Source organism: Macaca mulatta, chromosome 14, assembly GCF_049350105.2.
Source record: "Macaca mulatta isolate MMU2019108-1 chromosome 14, T2T-MMU8v2.0, whole genome shotgun sequence".
In the NCBI taxonomy this organism is placed as follows: domain Eukaryota; kingdom Metazoa; phylum Chordata; class Mammalia; order Primates; family Cercopithecidae; genus Macaca; species Macaca mulatta.
In genome coordinates, this window is record NC_133419.1 from 103,040,408 (window position 1) to 103,061,072 (window position 20,665).

Consider the following 20,665-nt stretch of genomic DNA (forward strand, 5'->3'; position numbering starts at 1 on the left):
AGACGCCTGTAGTCCCAGCTACTCGGGAGGCTGAGGCAGCAGAATGGCATAAACCCGGGAGGCGGAGCTTGCAGTGAGCTGAGATCCGGCCACTGCACTCCAGCCCGGGCAACAGAGCGAGACTCCGTCTCAAAAAACAAACAAACAAAAAAAAAAAACAAATACAGCCCAAAGTCAGAGCAATGAAGAGACAGAGACAGTGTATTTGACTAGTTACTCTCAGGCTTGTATTCCAAATATCTTTTTAAAAACTTTTTAAATAAAAGCACTTTTTTTTTTTTTAAAACAAAATTGCTGCTTTCTTTTTCCCATGTAGAAATTCAGGTAAAATAAGAGAAATGGCCCTATGAAATGGAGAAATAGCACAAGGAAAAACATAATAATCCAAAATCAATATAACCTAACCAATCCTTAAGAAGCTTGGTTTGTTTTATATAGCTTATGGCTTGATCTATTTGATGATTTAGTTCCTAAAAAATGATAATATAGAAACAACCACCATTTTTCTTACTTAAAACTATGGCCAATCCATTTCATTTTAATAAAAGATGCCAATATGGAATATGAAGACTTAAAATTTTTCTTTTTGAAATAGAAAAAGTAATTCAATTATAATATCGAAGTTGCAGATGGCATTAGCTTGTAATTATTGTATCTACTCTAGTATGGGAGTTCTTCTGAAGTCTTTGTTAAACCCAGTGATGGCTGATAAATGGCACTTTTTAATCATCGCTCTTGACTTAGCTGCGTAATGAAGATGCCACTCATGTCAGGACAACTAATGGCTTTGGTTTAACTCTGGTGGTGAGAGCCTTTCACTTCCTCTCCACTGGGAATCACTCTGATGTTGTTTAATTCCAGTCATGATTTTTAAAGTATTAATTTCTTCATTCTTTCTTTAAAGAAACCCACATTCATTATGCTGAGATGTGGGTATATAGTTACTTTGTTTTTCAGTAGCTGCAGATCAGTATTTTTTTCTAATAGTGCCACATATTTTTAAAAGATTATTTCAATTTGAGAATCATGATTATCTACAATAACTGTCTAAATCTCAAATGTGTTGAGGAGTACTGTGTTTTGTATACATAGTTACATGCTTGATTATTCCAGATAAGGTAATTCTTTCCTGTCCTCTTTGCTTTACTTTAGAGATTATCTTCTAAAAAGGGGGAAACATATAGAAACTCAAGACTGTTGAGTGCTCTTGACTTGATCTTAGAGCACACGTATCAAGTATTTTTAAAAATTTACTAGAAACCTTTGAAGTAATCATTTGGGATAGTAAAGTTCATTTACATTTTGAGTGTTATTAAGATTTTCAAGTAGGCCAGGTGCGGTGGCTCACACCTCCCAAAGTGTTCCCGGCACTTTGGGAGGCCAAGGTGGGCAGATCACCTGAGGTCAGGAGTTCGAGACCAGCCTGGCCAACATGGTGAAACTCTGTCTCTACTAAAAATACAAAAATTAGCTAGGCATGGTGGTGGGTGCCTGTAGTCCCAGCTACTCAGGAGGCTGAGACAGGAGAATCATTTGAACCCAGGAGACAGGTGAGCCGAGATTGTACCACTGTACTTCAGCCTGGGAGACAGCCAGACTCCGTCTCAAAAAAAGAAAGTAATTTTAGATCCATGAGTATCATTTCTACCAGCTCTCTTAATAAAATGACTTACTACATATTGGGGCATAAAAATAGAAGTATTTGTGTTCAACTTTTCTTCAGTGATTATTTGTAGATTTTTGGAAACTTTGCTCAGTTTTGGAGTCGAGAGAATGAGAAAGAGATTAAATTATTTCCATTTAAGAACCAGCTCAAATGCCTGTTTTATTCTCTTGATAAGTGTTGGAATATTATTTTTGTCTTTCCCACTGATTTCTAAATCCTTCTGGTTACTCTATTGCTACAATAATTTTATGACTCATAGGAGGAATATTTGTGTGAAAGATTAAGATGCTAATTCTTTAAAAATGATATTCATAGACTACCATATATAGGCAGCATAAGTGAAATAGAATAAATCTTGCAACAGTAGTCACAGTTTTCCAAGATAAGGTTTTCTTTTGATGTTAGTAAGGTAAGGAAATGGTAAAACTTACTTTAGGTTAAAATCTTAGTGACAGGTATTTATTTGAGCAGTCTGAAGTGTAAGTGTGCTATTTGTTTTTCCTTCAGTAAATCTTTACAGAAAGCTAGTCTTTCATAAATAAACTTAGTAAACTAACTCTAAGCCATTTCATTGAGTTAAAATCGAAAAGACTTAAGTGGCACTGAAGAAAGTCTGAAGAGTTGCATATTAGTGGGCTCTCTAAGTTTATACTTGACCTTTTCTTCTAGAAGGTTCTTAACAGCTATAACCTGACAAACAGGAAAATGATTTTTTAAACAGTTTCATAGTTTTACCTTGAGACAATTGTATTTTTCCCTTCTTAAATCATTCATTCAGCAAATATCACATGCCCTGCTTTTTGCTATGCACTGTGATTGCAGAATCAAGCGAAGACAGACTTTTTGTATATTATCATTAAAAATGTTATGGCAGGGCTGGGCGTGGTGGCTCACACTTGTATTCCCAGCACTTTGGGAGGCCGAGGCAGGTGGATCACCTGAGGTTAGGAGTTCGAGACCATCTTGGCCAACATGGTGAAACCCCGTCTCTACTAAAAATACAAAAAATTACCTGGGTGTGGTGGCATTCACCTGTAATCCCAGCTGCTTGGGAGGCTGAGACAGGAGAATTGCTTGAACCTGGGAGACACAGGTTGCAGTGAACTGAGATTGTGCCACTGCACCCCAGCCTGGGTGACGAGCAAAACAACTTCTCAAAAAAAAAAACAAAAAAACAAAAAAAACGAAGAATGTTATGGCAGATGTATGGTACTGAGTGCTGAGAAAGTAGAGAGAAAGAGGAACACATGAGTCAGTAGTGCAAAGGGAGAACAGTGAAGACTTCTTTTTTTTGCGGGGGTGGGGGGAGACAAGGTGTTGCTCCATCACCCAGGCTGGAGAGCAGTGGCACGATCACAGCTCACTGCAGCTTCACCTTCTTGGGCTCAAGTGATTCTCATGCCTCAGCCTCCCAAGTAGCTGGGGCTATAGGCATACACCACCAGGCCCAACTGTTTTTTGGTTTTTTTTTTTTTTTTTTTGGTAGAGACAAAAAAACGGTGGGGCATGGTGGTGTATGCCTGTAGTCCCAGCTTTTTGGCAGCTTTTCTGAGGATTACGTGTGTGAGCCACCGCACTCTGCTAAGACACCCTCAAGGAGGTTCATTGATTTCTTTATCCAATATTGAATATATACTATGTGCCAGGCATGGTTCTAAGTTATAAGAATGGATATACAATGAGTCAGATATTAAAAGTAGAAGAAAGAAAAATAGGCAAGTTATGGTCAGAGTGATTGACTGGGGATGGAGGGAGATGATAGCTTAGATTACCTTCTCTAATGTGGGCCTCTGTAATTGACATCTTTTGAGCAGAGATCTGAATGAACGGAGAGTGAGAGCCATGTGAATATCTGGGGAAGGGGGAGAATGTTCCATGCATAACACAACAACCAGTTCAAAGGCCCTGAGACATGTTTGGGGAACAGCAAAAAGGCCACTGCAGCATGAACAGATTCTGTGAAAGGCAGAATGGGGCTTCATTACAGAGGTGCTTGTAGGTTTTGAACAGAGGAGTGACATGGTATGAGTAACTTTTTAAAAAATAGGGAGACTTCTTGGAGGGCAGTTGCAGTAACCCAGGGAGAGGATGACCAAAGTGGTGGTGATAAAAGTGATTGGGCTCAGGACTTGAGTATTAGTGGACGAGTGGGAAGTTAAGTTAGAAGAAAAGGGAAGATAAAAGTAGCTAGTAGATGAGCAATTACTGAGCCCTGGAACCTCTAATGCCATATCGCTAGTGGTAAGAGGTGAGCGATGAGACTGAAGACCACCTCAGAATGGCTTTTTGTTATAAGCTAAGAAGTTTGAACCTTGTCCTGAAAATGTTGGGATACCATTAAAAATCTTCTTTAGGGGTCTTCCTCTATGGTTTTTTCCCTATTTTTATTATCTGCTCATTTGAATTTTGAAATCCAAATATCTCATTTTCTTATATTTAAAGCTACTTTCTTAGATATAGTATACATAAAAAAGTTTAATATATTATTGGAACAAAATGGTAGAACTGTTCTAAGAAAGAGTAGGGAACTGACGTTTAAGCATACTGTGAACCATGACCTGTGTCACACACGTGCTTTGATTCTCTCAACGATCCATTGAGTATTCATCTCTGTTTTATAGATAAAGAAAGTGAGCATCAAGCAGGTTAAGGAATTTGCCCAAGGTTAGAAGGCTAATAAGTATTGGATCCAAGATTTGAGCCCAGGTCTGTCTGAATCTAAACCCTGTATAGTCTCTAAACTATACTGTCTTTCTAGAGTTGAGTATGAAACTAAAGTCATATAAATTTTATTTATAAGGTATCAAAGATTTTTTAAATCAAGTAACCCAATGAGTAGTACTTTTGCTATACTGTTAAAAGTTTGAGTTAATGGTAACTCTAGAAAAGGTTTAATCAAACAAGTGGTCCTTGTTAGTCTTTGGTATTCTAGAGTAGTGCTTCTTAATTTGTAATGTGTCAAGGAATTACCTCGGGATTTGTTCAAATGCAGTTCTTATTCAGTGGGTCTGATTTAGTAGGATTGGGACCTGAGATTCTGCATTTCTAACAAGTTTCCAGGTGATACTGATACTGCTGGTTAAAGGAGTACACAAATAGAATACTGTTGTATGGTTTAAACTTAAATCCATAGAAATATCATTAGAGATCATTTTATCATTCTTATTTTAGGCTGGAATGAAACCTTTACTGAGTACCTAAATACAAATGAGTGGTTCCATCATTTCATGAGCTTTTATTTAATATAAAAACCCTGCAAAATAAATGTTATCTACTTTTCTTAAATCTATTATTTACAGGCCGGGTGTGGTGGCTGATCACGCCTGTAATCCCAGCACTTTGGGAGGCCAAGGCGGGCAGATCACGAGGTCAAGAGATCGAGACTGTCCTGGCCAACATGGTGAAACCCTGTCTCTACTAAAAATACAAAAATTAGCTGGGCACGGTGGTGCGCACCTGTAGTCCCAGCTACTCGGGAGGCTGAGACAGGAGAATCACTTGAACCCGGTAGGCAGAAGTTGCAGTAAGCCGAGATCGCGCCACTGCACTCCAGCCTGGTGACAGAGTGAGACTCCGTCAAAAAAAAAAAAAAAAAAAAAAAAAAATTTGTTATTTATAAAGTCACAAACTAAGTTTCTGAGAGATTGCAACTTGACAAAGACCAATCATACTTTCCCACAGATAGGCTCTTAATCATGCCAGCTTAGCAAACTTTGGTTGTATTTGAAAGCAGTGCTAAGTCCTAGGGATACAAAGACAAAAAAGTCAGTGTCTCTACTTCGATAGCTTAGAGTCTGTTGAGAACAGAAGGATGCAGTCTAATGATTGGGATGTAGAACATTCTCCCCCTTCCCCAGATATTCACATGGCTCTCACTCTCAGTTCATTCAGATCTCTGCTCAAAAGACGACAATTACAGAGGCCCGCACTGGAGAAGGTAATCTAAGCTATCATCTCCCTCCATCCCCAGTCAATAACTCTGACCATAACTTGCCTATTTTTCTTTCTTCCACTTTTAATATCAGAGAGGCATCTGCTATAAAGGGGACATAAATATAGTGGTTGGGGCACCAGTATGCTGGTGCTAGAATGCAGGTAAGTAGTAGTGCCAGAATTCCAATCTAAGCCTTCATATGTATGGTCCAGAGTTTCATCTTATTCTACCACACTGCCCATTGTAATCCAGAAGGGGCTTGGATTCATCAGCGTGTTCTAGTAGTTTGGCAGAAGAATCTTCTAGTTACCTATAGGACACAGGTGAACCTGAACTCAGAACAGGGTGGGCAGGATGGGTTAGCCACCACACTCTTATATTTGTTTGCCAAAGCTTATTTTCATCAGTATGTTTATAGTATCGTTAGTTTGGGAGGCCAAGGCGGGTGAATCACCCGAGGTCAGGAGTTTGAGACCAGCCTGACCAACATAGTGAAACCCTGTCTCTACTAAAAATACAAAAATTTGCTGGGCATGGTGGTACACCCCTGTAATCCCCGGCTACTTGGGAGGCTGAGGTGGGAGAATTGCTTGAACCTGGGAGGTGGAGGCTGCAGTGAGCCGAGGTTGCGCCACTGCACTCCAGCCTGGGTGACAGAGCGAGACCTTGTCTCAAAAAAAACTTACTTCTATCACCAAAACTTGATGTGTAGACTGCCTTTTCTTCAGTGAATGTGTTTATTTTCCCATATTCAGCTTATCGAAGCTACAAAATAAGTTAGTGATAATAATACAGTCATGTGTTGCTTAATGACTGGGGTAAGTTCTGAGAAATGGGTTGCTGGGTGATGTTATCATTGTATAAACATCATAGAGTATGCTTACACAAACCTAGGTGGTATAGCCTGTTATACACACCTAGACTCTATGATATAGTTTATTGCTCCTAGGCTACAAACCTGGACAGCATGTTACCATACTGAAAACTGTAGGCAATTGTAACACATGGTAAGTATATGTGTATCTAAATATGTCTAAACATAGAAGAGGTAATGCACTATGACATTACCTTATGACAGCCACGATGTCTCTAGGTGACAGGAATTTTTCAGCTCTATTATAAGTTTCTGGGATCACCATTCTACATGTGATCCATCATTTACTGAAATGTCATTATGCAGCAAATTTGTATATGACTTTTTCCATTGCGTCTGCCTAAAAATCTTAGTAGTGTGGGCAGAACTTGATTAGGGATTGTTTACGGCATATATCATCAAACATGAATTTCAGATATTTATGTTTATGGAAGACTCCTTTGTAAAGAAAACTAAAGAAGAATCAGAGGTGATACATTTTAGTTCCTATTTATTTTGAAAACCAAAAGTTGGCACAAATTGCAGACCAAAGTATCACAAACTACTAACAAGGCAGTAGTTTCTAATCAATGTTGCTATCTTTGTCCTGAGCAACCTTGCAGAATTGTACATTCCCACTCATAAAAAATGGAGAACTTTTTCCTGATATTCTAGGGCAGAGTGATAAGTTTTTCTTCTCATAATTCCATGTAGCTTATAGTTAAACTCAGTGTAGAAGAGTGATGAACACAAGACAGTACGTACTGTATTCAAGAAATCAGAACAGGTGCAATTTCAATTTATAGGTGGGGAAGAGTTTTACTAGTGGGACGAATTGGAGAAAAGCTTCACAAAGATACGGCATAAGAATAGAGTAGAATTGGGTTGGGCACAGTGGCTCACACCTGTAATCCCAGCACTTTTGGAGGCCGATGTGGGCAGATCATGAGGTCAGGAGTTTGAGAACAGCCTGGCCAACATGGTGAAACCCCATCTCTACTAAAAATAACAAAAGTTAGCCGGACGTGGTGGTGCATGCCTATAATCCCAGCTACTCAGGAGGCTGAGGCAGGAGAATCACTTGAACCCAGGAGGCGGAGGTTGCATTGAGCTGAGATCACGCCGTTGCACTCCAGCCTGGACAACAGAGTAAGACTGTCTCAAAAAGAGAGTGAGTAGAATTTCAGTGGGTTGAAAACAGTGGAGGCTAGGAAGACACAGGCTTTGGGGTGGACATACTGAGAATGTATGGAGGTGGAAAGTGCATGGCACTGCTAGGTACTGGAAAGACAGGAGTGAACAAGCCATGCGACTTGGAAGACTGAATGAATTACTAAAGTGATAGAATCATCTTACCAGAGAGAAAACAACTGATGAAGTAGGAGAAGAAACTGTATGTAGACAAGTTATTAGGAAGAAGTGACATTCAGAGTGGGAAGGGATGAGAGGGAGTTAGCTAAGCAACAAAGGTGGAGAGAAGAGTTCCTGAAGGGAGCAGCTGCACTTGTGAAGGTCCTGGAGGTGGGAGAGGAGATGTTTGAGGAACTGAAAGAAGATTGAATGAGGAGGGATGTGAAATGATTGTGGAGGAATAGATAGAGCCTGGCATGTTGGATGCTTTCAGTACTGAAGCAGTGCTATATAATGCCTGACTGTAGAGGATAACCTGCTAAAAATTTGCAAATTTTCCTTTAGGGAGCTGAGCCTTGAGTCAGAGGACTTCCTCCTTAGAGGAGGTGAGGTAAGATGATCATGTGGCTGTGGTATACACAGAGTTTAATGTTGAGTTGAATAAGACCAATTTGGAAGTTACTGCTAAAACTTCGTCATGGAAATGTGAAAATTTCAAGGTCAAGAAATCGAGACCAGCCTGGCCAACACGGTGAAACCCTATCTTTACTAAAAATATAAAAATTAACCAGCCGTGGTGTTAGGCACCTGTAGTCCCAGCTACTCGGGAGGCTGAGGCAGGAGAATCGCTTGAACCCAGCAGGCAGAGGTTGCAGTGAACCAAGATTGTGCCATGGCACTCTAGCCCGGCGACAGAGTGAAACTCAGTCTCAAAAAAAAAAAAAAAAAAATTATGTGAAAGTTTTATTTGAGGGACAAATGGAAATGACATTTTAAAGTAAACCCCACTCAAAATATGGGAATACATGTGAGGTGTCAGATGTCCAGTTGGAAGAGAAAAACTAATATTGACCCTGCGAGAGGCATTAAAGATATGGAAGTCATTTACATGAATATGACAAGCCATGGGATTTCATGAAAATTCCAAGAAAAGAGGATTAAAAAAAAACACAGCATGTGATTACTGTTTGTCATACTTGTGGCACAGTACGCAAGAGCATGGTTTCTGGAGAGCCCAACTATCAAGGTTTGAATCTCACTCTGCCACTTACCAGTTGGGCTGAATGATCCTGTACAAGCTAACTTTTCTTTGCCTTAGATTCCTCATCTGTAGAGTGGGTGTAATAATAGTACCTCCATCATAGGGTTGTTAAGTGAGTTAATATTTGCTTGCAAAGAAGTTAGGAAAAGTGCCTTGTATATAGTAAGAACAGTTTGTGAATCATAAATACATGAGATCAGACTTTCAAAACAAGCATCAGGCAAAGTGTTAGAATTCAGTTCTTTTAAAAGGTCATTGAATCTACTTTTCCAGCTACTCTTGTTACTTTTTAAGGAAACTACTTGATAATCCTGTACTTTGTACCACTCATCAGGGTGTGTTTAGTATAAACTTCAGTGTCCTGGGTGACTTCTTTATTCCCAAATTGTGGGGCAGGTGACAAGGGAAGGTTGGTCGTCTAACTCGTGGTGTAGTTAATCAAGACTTTCCTGTTTGAATAGACATGGCAGATGGTTTTAGTTAGTCATTACTAATGCAAGAAGGTCCTTAGGCAAGAGCAGGAAGTTGATGGTGAGTCACCTTCAGTATTATGACATGGAGTATTTGTTTTTAAAATATCACAGGGAGTTGGTTTTTGCTGTAGTAGCTAAGTTGTCAATCAAGTAATACTAGTAGTAAATCTTACCTAAAAACTTGCGTCCTTCAAGTTTAAGTAATTCTGATTTATGAATTATTTTATATATTGCCTACTACTCTGTTTTTGCTTATCCTGATTCAAATTTCTCACCCTGTGTCAATCTAGTTTTGTGTAGCTATGAAGGAATAACTGAAACTGAGTAATTTATAAAGAAAAGAGGTTTAATTTAGCTCATAGTTCTACAGGCTGTATAGGAAGCATGGTGCCAGCGTCTGCTTCTGGTGAGGACCTCAGGAAGCTTACAATCCTAGCAAAAGGCAAGTGGGAACCAGTGTGATACACAGTGAGAGAGAGGGTGCAAGAAAGTGAGCGAGAGAAGTCCCAGGCTTTTAAACAACCAGATCTCAGGTGAACTGAATGAGAACTCATTTATGACCAAGGGGATGGTGGGAAGCCATTCATGAGGGACCCCACCCCTCACCAGGCCCCACCTCCAACTTTGGGAATCCCATTTCACTATGAAATTTTGGAGGGGACAGACATCCAAACTATATCACCCTCTTTACGTCTCATTAAAATGCTGGCCTGTTTCTCTCTTCCTTTTTGCTATAGGGCCTACTTTTAATCTTTCCTTCTAAAGAAGGCTTTGGTGTGGTGGTCAGGCATGATAGCCCAGCCTTAAAGCTTCCACATATTTTTCGTGTCTAAGGGCCCAGTTTTCGAGTGTGTAAAAGTTAATTGGGGTGAAAATGTGTATTACCCATTCTGACCAGTGTAGAGGTTGTCATGAGTTTGGGGGATTGGAATTCAGTAATGGTAATCCCCTTTAAGTATTACCTATTTGACCCTTTACTGGTTGAAATGATGAAAGTTTTTCTGGTAGATTCTTAACCCTACAAACAAAGTGAACTGTTTATTCTGCCCCATCCACACGTAGTAGCCTCTTCATGCTTTCCCCTGCCTGGAATGCCCATGCCCAGAATGTCACATGTTTGGCTAGGAATGCATTTAGGTCAAAGCTTACAGGTCACTTCCTGCCCTTCTTTTGATCTGCTTTTCTAAAAATCTGTTTCCCATTTTTCTTTTTCTTTCCCATTTTTCATTTTTCTTTCTTTCATGCATGCTGCTTTATTTTTGCTGCCCTTTTCATTAGCCAGCATTGTACTATCTTCTGTCTAGAACATAAATTCCATCAGATAGGGGCTATGTTTTTTATTGCTGCATCTCCAGGGCCTGAATATAGTAGGAACTCAATAAATACTTGTTGAATAGAAGTATTCGCTATATCCCTGTCCCTTCAGTTCACATGACACATTAAAATAATGTAGAAATTGAGCTTACGTAGAAAGAATGAAACAGAGTATTTTGTTTTACAAGCATAAACAAAGGATTTTAATTGAATTTCATTTTGATTACATTCAATAGAATTTCAGTTTATTCTATTTTTTTTTTTTTCTTTTTGAGATGGAGTCTTGGATCCGTTGCCCAGACTGGAGTGCAGTGGCACAATCTCAGCTCACTGCAACTTCCACCTCCCGGGTACAAGATATTCTCTTGCCTCAGCCTCCCGAGTAGCTGAAACTACAGGTGTGCGCCACCACACCCGGCTGATTTTGCAGTTTTAGTAGAGATGGGGTGTCACCATGTCACCATGTTGGCAGGCTGGTCTTGAACTCCTAACCTCATGATCCTCCCGCCTCAGCCTCCTAATCTATTTCTAATTAGTAGGTCCTATGCTGGACAAAAATGGAAAATGCAAAATATATACTCCTGTGTTCAGGAATTTCACAGTCTAGCCAGGGAGAAAACATGCATAATGAAAATACTGAATGATAAATGCTATGACATAGATATAAACAAAATTTTTTACTAGCACAGAGAAAGAACTCTTCATCTGTGTTGAGGAAGTGAAAAGTTCTCAACTAAAAATTGTTTGAAGCTAAATGCCCAGTAGTAATTCTCGGCCAGGCATGGTAGCTCGCACCTGTAATCCCACCACTTTGGGAGGTCGAGGTGGGAGGATCTCTTGAGTTCAGGAGTTCGAGACCAGCCTGGGCAATATAATGAGACCACATCTCTACAGAAAAATTTAAAAAATAGCTGAGTGTGGTGGTGTGCACCTGTAGTCCTAACTCCCCAGGAAGCTGAGGCAGGAGGTCGCTTGAGCCCAGGAGTTCGAGGCTGCAGTGAGCCGGGTTGGCACCACTGCACTCCAGCCTGGGTGACAATGAGACCCTCTCTCAAAAAAAGTAAAATAATAATAACTCCCATGGGAATTAAAAAAAAAAAAAAAGTACTGCCCTTTTGGTGCCTGTTTTGTCATGGTAGATTTGCCTATTCCTAGCAGATGTGGCTGTGTACTATTCCCAGACCTGCAGGGCTTCATAGATTTGTCTCCAAACTGCCTAAAATGAATAGACGTGGTTGTGTATAACTCAGATAATAAGAAATACTTCTGTACTAGCTGAAGAATTCTAAGTGGTTGTGTTTTGTTTGTTTGTTTTTGTTGTTGTTTTTTGAGACAGAGTCTCACCCTGTCGCCCAGACTGGATAGGGTGCAGTGGCGTGATCTCAGCTTACTGAAACCTCCACCTCCCAGATTCAAGTGATTCTCCTGTCTCAGTCTCCTGAGTAGCTGGGATTACAGGCCCTTACCACCACACCCAGCTAATTGTTTTATATTTTTTAGTAGAGACGGGGTTTCACCATGTTGGTCAGGCTGGTCTCAGACTCCTGACCTCGTGATCCCCTGCCTTGGCCTCCCAAAGTGCTGGGATTACAGGCATGAGCCACCGTGCTCGGCCCTAAGTGGTGGTTTTAAATCAGTGGTTCTCAAAGTGTGTTCCTTAGACCAGCATCAGCATCACGTGGGAATTTTCAGGCCCAGCCCCTGGCCTGCTGAATCAGAAAGTATAGGGGTAGGGCTCAGCAACATGTGTGTTAACAACTGCCCCAGGTGATTCTGATGAATATTTATAGCACATTACAATCAGAATATAAATTGAACATAAAGGCATCCTAAATTTATTTCGATCAAGCCCCTGTGGTCTCCTCTTGCATTTATTTTTGTGGGAATCCTACATTTCGCCCCTTGGACTTAACCTTACTGCATCCTAACCCTAGCCCAAACAGGTGATTGAAACACATTTTCACTAAGTGTGACTTGTTTCACTTTCAGAAAACATACCACTTTTTGCTTTCTCTCCTTTTCATGGTTATTCAACAGTTAGCTTGGTTTAGGAGAATGACTTGGAATCCTGCATTAAGAATCAAGTCACTGAATTTCTTCTAAGGACCACTTGACCAAAAATTATTTTTTTGTGAATAAAGCCTGGATCTGTATTGTTTCATTAACACTGGAAGATTTGTTTCTTTTCAGTTATCTCTATCTTAATTCTATAACAAAGATAATGTGGTGAAAAGTTACATAAAGGTGATCTTTTCTAGTCTATTGCTTGCCTTTGGTGAGCAGCTTTCTTTCAGTATAAAGAAAGTATCCTATTTTGGGCCATTTCTTTCCACATAACATTATATTTTTACCCAGAGAGTACTAAATGAAAGATAAAATGAATATAAAGCATTATTTTATATTTGGTATATATATGTTGGTATAAATGTTAATTGCAAATAGTATATATTCTACATGATTTTAAGCTTACAGAAGGTTCAAAGTATTACTTAAAAGGCAGGACATTCATTCTTCCATCAAACATTTATTGAGCAGCTATTCAGGTATTAGCCTACAAGCTTGTAAAGATGAATGACTTGATCATTGCCAGGAGAATACATATGTCAACAAGTAATTACAACTCTACCTGTTAAGTGGTCATGGAGAATAGAAGAGGAAAGTAATTTCTGTCTGAGGTAATCCGGCTTCATCAGCCGGAAAGGCTGAATTAAAGAAGTGACATCTGAGCTCTCTCTTGCAGGATGACTAAGAGTTTAGGAGGTACAGAGTACGTGTGATAATGGGAGCGGCATATACAAGAAGATGGCATGATTTTGTGGAAAGTTGGTGGGAAAACTGGGTATCTGAAGAAGACTTCAGAAGTGAGTCCAGCTAGTAAAGAATTTAGGCATTTTCCTCTTGATAGAGAGCAATGGGAATGTGTTTTAGTCAGAATGAATGACATGTATAAAAATTTGATTCGAAAATATTTTAAGAAGAGAAACCCCTGGTGACTGTTTGATAGAGGACCCTGGAGTGAGAAGAGATGAGAATCCAGTTACTGAGGAAGTGGTCAAAAAAGAGAGCTGGTAAGTATTGATGGCTGAGGTCTCTGAGATGGACTGGGACAGACCCATCACAGAGAATATAAGTGGAATTTACAAAATGAAGTGAGTGGAGCAGGTAGGGAAGGTTGGTTTGTATCCAAGATATCTCTTGTGGCTCTCATTCAGACAGCTAAGGTGGAGAATAATGCTGGTGTGTGTGTGTGTCTGTGTGTGTGTGTTTGTGTGTGTGTGTTTAAACCACACATAGGAAATCCATATATTCAAGCAGGTTTGAAAGCTATGATGAGATCTTTTGGGGGTTGTTGAGTTGAGGCTCCCAAAGGCATTCGGTGACTGCTGTTGACTTGTTCATCACCAGATACAGTCACATGGTATTTTCAGTACCTAAAAATTTGAAATACAGTTAGTTGTTTTGCAAAAGCATTTTATAATTCAGCCATTTTACAGTTAAAGATAGTAGCAAACCATTAATATTCAGTTTTGGAGTTCTGTCTTTCTGGGAAGAAAATAGAGCCCAAAATGACAGTGAAAACTGGTGGGAAAAGGTTTGATATACATGTGTTAAACAGGTTTGCTTGTCATTCACCCTCTAGTAAACTTGGGATGTGTACAGCAAATTCTACCTCTGGACTTGGTTAGCAGTGTATACTACACATCCAGGACTGAAGGAGAGCCTTCCTTTTAAGGATTCTAGGCAAAGAGAAAACTAATTCCACACGTCTGCATTTCCTAACAGGATTTTACCCCATCAAAGTAGACCTTTGAAAATGCAGCTGCAAATTGATCTGTTCCTAATACAAACAAAACTGGCCTAAAATTAGGATTTTGGGTCCCATGGGCCTTGTGTGAGTGGTCAGTTTAACCAAAGTTACTTACTCAACATCACCCACGAGACTGGTGTGGACTGCCAATACAGGAAGAAGGGAATTGTTCTGTTTGTGCATAGGAGGCATACTTAGGCTCTGGTCATCTGTGGGAGATGAATGAAAAGAAGTATAGTTGTGAAGAGCAGTCAGTGGGTTAGGAATCACACTGCCTGGGTTTATCCTTCCTGATACTAACTAGCTTTGTGATCTTGTACCAGACTAATCAACCTGGCCCTTTGTGCCTCAATTTCCTCATTAGAATAAGTAGTAGTACTTCTTATGTCATTTGTTACTGTAAGGATTAAATGAATTAATGTACATAATATATAAGAACAGTGACTAGCACAAGATAAGTATTCAACTCGTGTTAGTCCACAGAAGAAAAAATTTTAGCCATGTACTGACTATCCCAGTTTGTATCTCCTGCCCTGCCTCTTTTGATACCTTTTGGAAATGGGAACTGGGGGAGTTGGGAGGGACAGGGAAATAAGGAGATATTATGTTTGAATACTTTAGTAATTTATTCTGGGCCTCTCTTTTCATTGCTGTTACCTCCCAAGAGCAATTGTCTTAACTTCTCTATTCCCATAAAGATAGGAAAGTCCTTTTAGAGTTAACTGTATTCTTTAGTCCTGTCTCTCAACTGATGATTCCTTAATGTTTGCCTTCCAACAACTTTAGCACTTATCTTGCCTCCTCACAATCCTCCAACAAGCTTAGACTTCAAACTGCAACCCCCACCCGTTAGCAATTTCTGGTCTGGTTAACAATAAGCTTTGTTTGGACTGTAGTTTTCTGTCTTAAAGTGTTCTTGGTGTCAGCCAGTCACATAAAACATGGAAATAAATGGAGCTTGGCTGTCTTAGCTAAAGTGTGCTTTATATTAAATAGAATGTTTATGAGATTTTTGATGTTCTAAAAATACTTGCATATATTTCTTATTAATGAATCTTGGCGTTCCTAGGAAGGTATTGTCACAGAACTGATTGGATTGGGTGGTAGTTTCTGAGCTGCAAACTCTTCCGTGTCCTGGGTTAACAGTAATAATAATTATTTGGGCCATGACTTCCAAAAGGATTTTTTGGAGAAAATTTTTTTTTCTTCATCTCTGTGTTGAGGAATGTTCATTTTATTATTTGGTGGTTTCTTTTTAGTGGAGAAGAAGCAGGTATATAGGTTTACCTTTCTTCTCTGAACACAGCCTTAAATATGTTTCAATGAATTGTTTTATGTTAAGATGTGTTTTCTTTTTAAATTAGTACCCCCTCCCACTTTTTTTAGGTACACCAAATAAAAACCGTGATTTTTTTTTTTTTTTCTGTATTATAGGTCCTCTTCCTGATGGATGGGAACAAGCCATGACTCAGGATGGAGAAATTTACTATATAAACCATAAGAACAAGACCACCTCTTGGCTAGACCCAAGGCTTGACCCTCGTTTTGGTAAAGGTTCATCTCAAAACCTTTTTAGATGCTTTTGGTTACTATTTTTTTTTTTTTTTGTATATATACTTGGGAAAGCACATTTAAATACAATTGCATTGCTTTATAGTATTAAAAAATGACCCTGCCCACCCAACGTTTACCAGTAGAGTTTTTATCCTTCTCATTGGAAACTTGAGAAGTTTAGATCTTAATCAGATTTTTGGGGCTCCTCAGGTTGGGATTGGGGAATGTCGTAATGGCCAACTAACCAGAAATCACTTGTTCCTTTCACATTATGGGAGAAACACAGTGATCATATTTAAAATGATTTTTTTTAGCTGCAGTAATAATCAGGCTGTCATGCAGCACCTCAGACCAGGAATACCAGCTTTTGTCAGTGACCTGATGTCTGCTTGTGCTTAGCTTCTGAGAGTACCATCCCATGCCTGGGTGTTACAGTGTTTCCCATCCTAAGGGGGAAAATGGCACCCCAGAAATGGCCCAGTGAAAGCATTTTGCCCCCTCTTCTGTCTCTCTCGAAAAATAAATGTTCTTTTTTTCTTCATTCAGAAAACAAAAAGCCATAGTCCCCCCCAGATTTCATGAATAAATCACATTTGCACAAAGGAACCCCTCCCCTTCCAAATGTGTACATTTTTATAAGAGTATACCAGTTCTTCAGTGCTTTTTTAAAAAGAGTGTGTGTGTGTGTGTGTGTGTGTGTGTGTGTGTGTGTGTGTGTGTTAAAGTGTTTTCAGTTCTTCTTTTGGGTTTTTGAGATATTTTTCCAAGGCCGTGGAATATGCATCTAAAAAAGAGCAGATAATTGTGGTTTTGAAGCTTCATCTTGGACTAGATGCAGCTAAATGAAAACAATGTGCAGATCACTGAATAGGTCAGACTGAGGGGACTCGGAACCTTTGAAGCTTTACAGGGTTTGACCTAACACCAACTGCGGGGCCCTTATGGGAAAGAGGAGTTAACTCTGTGAATGCCATCAAAACACAACCCGGCGGCGGGCGGAAAGAAAAAAACTCTATCTGGAGTTGGTTGGATAAAATAGCTTCCCCATCAGGAACATTATGAGCAGTTATTTTTTTGTCTTATATATACCTTAAAAAAAAAAAATTCAAGTTTGCCCCAAACTGACTGAACCCCCCATTCAAGCTAAGTCAATCGTAGGGTCAGGGCAGTGATGCCTTTTTGACAGATAACCGTTTTGGCTTAAATACTAGCCTTTTAAGCTTTGAGACCTGTTTGGGTGTTAAAAAAGTAATGCAGTATGTTAATAATTTGCAACTGCAGTTTCTTTTTACTATTTGAATTAGCCCTTGTGGTTGGAACAGGAAACCAAGTAAGATAGAGAATTTAATAAATACGGCCATTTGTATGGACTGAAACAATAACAGCCATGTTTCCTTAAATTATCTCTAATGAAATGAATTCAGTTTCTCCACATTTTGGAAATTCTAAAGAATGGTGTTGCAGAATTTTTTCCCTGACATAAGGTTATGAAAGATGATGACGAACGCTTTACCAACTGCAGAGATGAGGAATTAGAACAAAGCTTTTTAAAGAAAAAAAATTTTTCCTTTAGAACAGTGAAATAAAACAACTTTTCTGTAAGCTTAAGTAGATCTATTGATTACACACACAGCTTGGTCTTTTGTTTTAAGAGGAGGAGGTACTTAAAAAAAAAACACTCCCACCCCTCCAGCATGTTATGTACACATAGGCGTACAATGAGATGTGCCCAGAAAAACTTTCATAAAATTCTCTTACTGCATTTAGCTTCCCTTTTTGGGCCCACCGTGTGTGTATTCCAGACAGCCTTGACAATATGCCAAAGCTTTTTATTTTGTGGCCCGACTTTTAATCTGTTCCAGACCTTTTCACTCAGAGAGCTCAAGTGTAACTGAAGGGGGGCAGGAAAGAAGAAAACGTGTGGGTTTCTCTGATCTAGAGTGACAGCAAATAGAGACAAGCTGTTAGCTGCTGGATTTGAAGTTTTCCTTGAAATCAAAAGTTCTGCATAGTGGATTATGTTTTATCTCTGCCAAAGATATATAAACTATCCCCTTATTTCTGACCCTTTGAGCCATGCAAACACAAACAAATGGTGTAGGATATTGCTTTCATGGTTGTGGAGTTTGCTTTTCTGTATTCTTCAAATCTGTGTTGAAATATTTGTCAATTCTTAACTTAAATCAAGTAGATGTGTGTCTTTTGGCATCTTAGAATGGGAGCTAAGCCCCTAGAGAAGCTTAATTTTACCTCCTTCAAACATCAACCCGTTTTATATTTTTATTTATCAGATGCTTCCAGGCTAATTATATTTAGAATACAGTGATTTGCTTTAAGATTAACCGTATTTAGTAATTACACTTCCTGTGCTGCATAATAACGTTTCAGTGAGTGGCAGACCACATATATAATCGTGGTCCTATATGATTCTAATCCTGTGTTTTTACTGTACCTTTTTAATGTTTAGATACACAAATACTTACCGTTGTGCTACAGTTGCCTACAGTGTTGAGCACAGTAGCAGGCTGTACAGTTTTACAGCTTAGGGGCAATAGGCTATACCTTACAGCCTAGGCATGCAGTAGACTCTACCATCTAGGTTTGTGTAAGTACTCTCTAAGATGTTTGCACAATGACAGAATTGCCTCATGATCCATTTCATAAAGCGTATCCTGGTTAAGTGACACATGACTATATTTATAGTGTCAGTCCTTCACATCTCACATGAAATTAATAAGTTATCTATGTAATTTTAGGGAATCAAAGAGTAATCTGTTGTAGATTGGGTTTTTTATCTGATTCATTTTCTTTAACATTTAAAAGCTATTTAATATTTTAATTTTAGAAAATTCATTAGTAATTTATAGTAAATCATGAAGTGACATCAAATGGCAATAAGGATGCACTGATGTTTGTTGAGTTTTAAGAAAAATAGGGCTTTGTTTTTTTTGAGTCATATTAGGAATGTTTTTACTCTTTGTTCAAGAAAATGGATCCTTGAGTATTATGCAAGCCGTTAAATTATTTCATATAAACACATAGGAGATGATTTTTTTTCCTGGAGATTTTGTACTGGCAAACATCAGGTTTAAACATCACCTTGTATGTTGTAGATCTGCTATTTTATATAATGTAATCATGGACATTTTCCAGTAAAAGGCCTAATGAAAACACAATGCAATTATAATTGCTGTTCAGAATGAAAAAAGATCTTTAAAACACTAACAGTTGATAAACTATCTTTTATGTAATGTTATTTTCCCTATTGTTTATATTATAAAAAGATGTATTAAAATATTGTTACCAATCTGTGTTTTAGAAAATAAGTACTGATGGCACCACTGGGATAAATATATTTGGTGTAAACAAAATATTGGAGCCAGAGATTTGGGGAAAATATTGGAGGCAGAGATTTGGGGAAAATATTGGAGGCAGAGATTTGCGGGAAAAATTATACCTTTGAATTTTAAAGCAAGTGATAAACAGTCTAGAGTGACAAAAACAGAATATTTAATTCCTAACTACAGTTCTATGCACAGAAATTCTATGTGTAGAAATGTCAGCGGTATTAAGCCTCATATGTTGCTTTTGGGTCCTTTGTTTCAGTTTCCCAAAACTTGCTATCTGTGCATATGCATACACGTATGTGTATGTGTTAATATAATGTCTTGAAAGAAATAAAAAGGATAAGTAAAATACAAATACCTATATGCAGTTTATTAAACTAAGACTAAAGCCGAAAGTTGTTCACATTTTTCTCATCGGAGTTAAGTATTTGGCATTAATAATTAAATATCTATAAAAATTGTGAGACATTCATTAACATTTTTTCTTTTTTAAGCCGAATATTTCTGTTGTTAAAAATAATATTTTCCTTTTGATGAAAATACACCTAGCAACCAACTCAATAACTAAGAATCCATCCTATTAGTGTTGAGGGAAATCTACTGAAGTCTCTAGAAACCAAATTTGTAACTTCATTAATGGAGTCTTGAGTAAAGAGAATGTCAGCATCTAATTATTTCAATTTTATCAAAGCAAGTCTCTTGATAGCCATATGCTAAAAATAAGGTGTTTTTGTTTTGTTTTGAGGTTTGGGGCTTTTTTCCCCCTTATCAGCTCTTTTAAGTCTTTCCTGGTTATCCTGGGCTGTCAGTCTTTGGTTACGGACTCTATTAATTACTTAGCGTACAGAGGAAAAGATGTGTGTTTTAGGTAAAAAGAGCTATTGCTAACTAAAAATTATTAACAGATGGCCAGGTGAGGTGGCTCATGCCTGTAATCCCAGCACTTTGGGAGGCCAAGGTGGATGGATCACTTGAGGCCTGGAGTTCCAGACCAGCCTGGCCAACATAGTGAAACCCCATCTCTACTAAAAATAGAAAAAAATAGCTGGGAGTGGTGGGGCACACTTGTAGCCCCAGCTACTCAGGAGGCTGAGGCATGAGAATCGCTTGAATCCAGGAGGCAGAGGTTGCAGTGAGTGGATATTGTGCTACTCTACTCCAGCTTGGCCACCAGAGTGAGATGCTGTCTCAAAAAATTAAGAACAAAAATAAAAATTAGTAACAGGCCGGAGGCAGTGGCTCACGCCTGTAATCCCACCACTTTGGGAGGCCGTGGCGGGCAGATCACTTTAGGTAAGGAGTTCGCGACCAGCCTGGCCAACAT

General features: G+C 38.9%; 1 protein-coding gene across 13 annotated transcripts in view; it reads left to right on the forward strand.

Annotated features, from left to right (window-relative positions):
- Positions 1-20,665, forward strand: part of YAP1 (Yes1 associated transcriptional regulator) — a 125,638-nt gene that overhangs the window by 61,928 nt on the left and 43,045 nt on the right. For 5 of the 13 annotated variants that reach the window (XM_015115543.3, XM_015115546.3, XM_002799773.3 and 2 more), the window contains exon 4: positions 15,875-15,988. The exons of 4 other annotated variants lie outside the window; for them this stretch is intronic. In XM_015115543.3, the coding sequence (XP_014971029.1) occupies positions 15,875-15,988 (114 nt within the window). Of the gene's footprint in view, positions 1-15,874; positions 15,995-20,665 lie in introns of all 13 variants that reach the window. 4 more of the 13 variants (XM_015115542.3, XM_015115545.3, XM_015115544.3 and 1 more) reach the window with 1 other exon arrangement.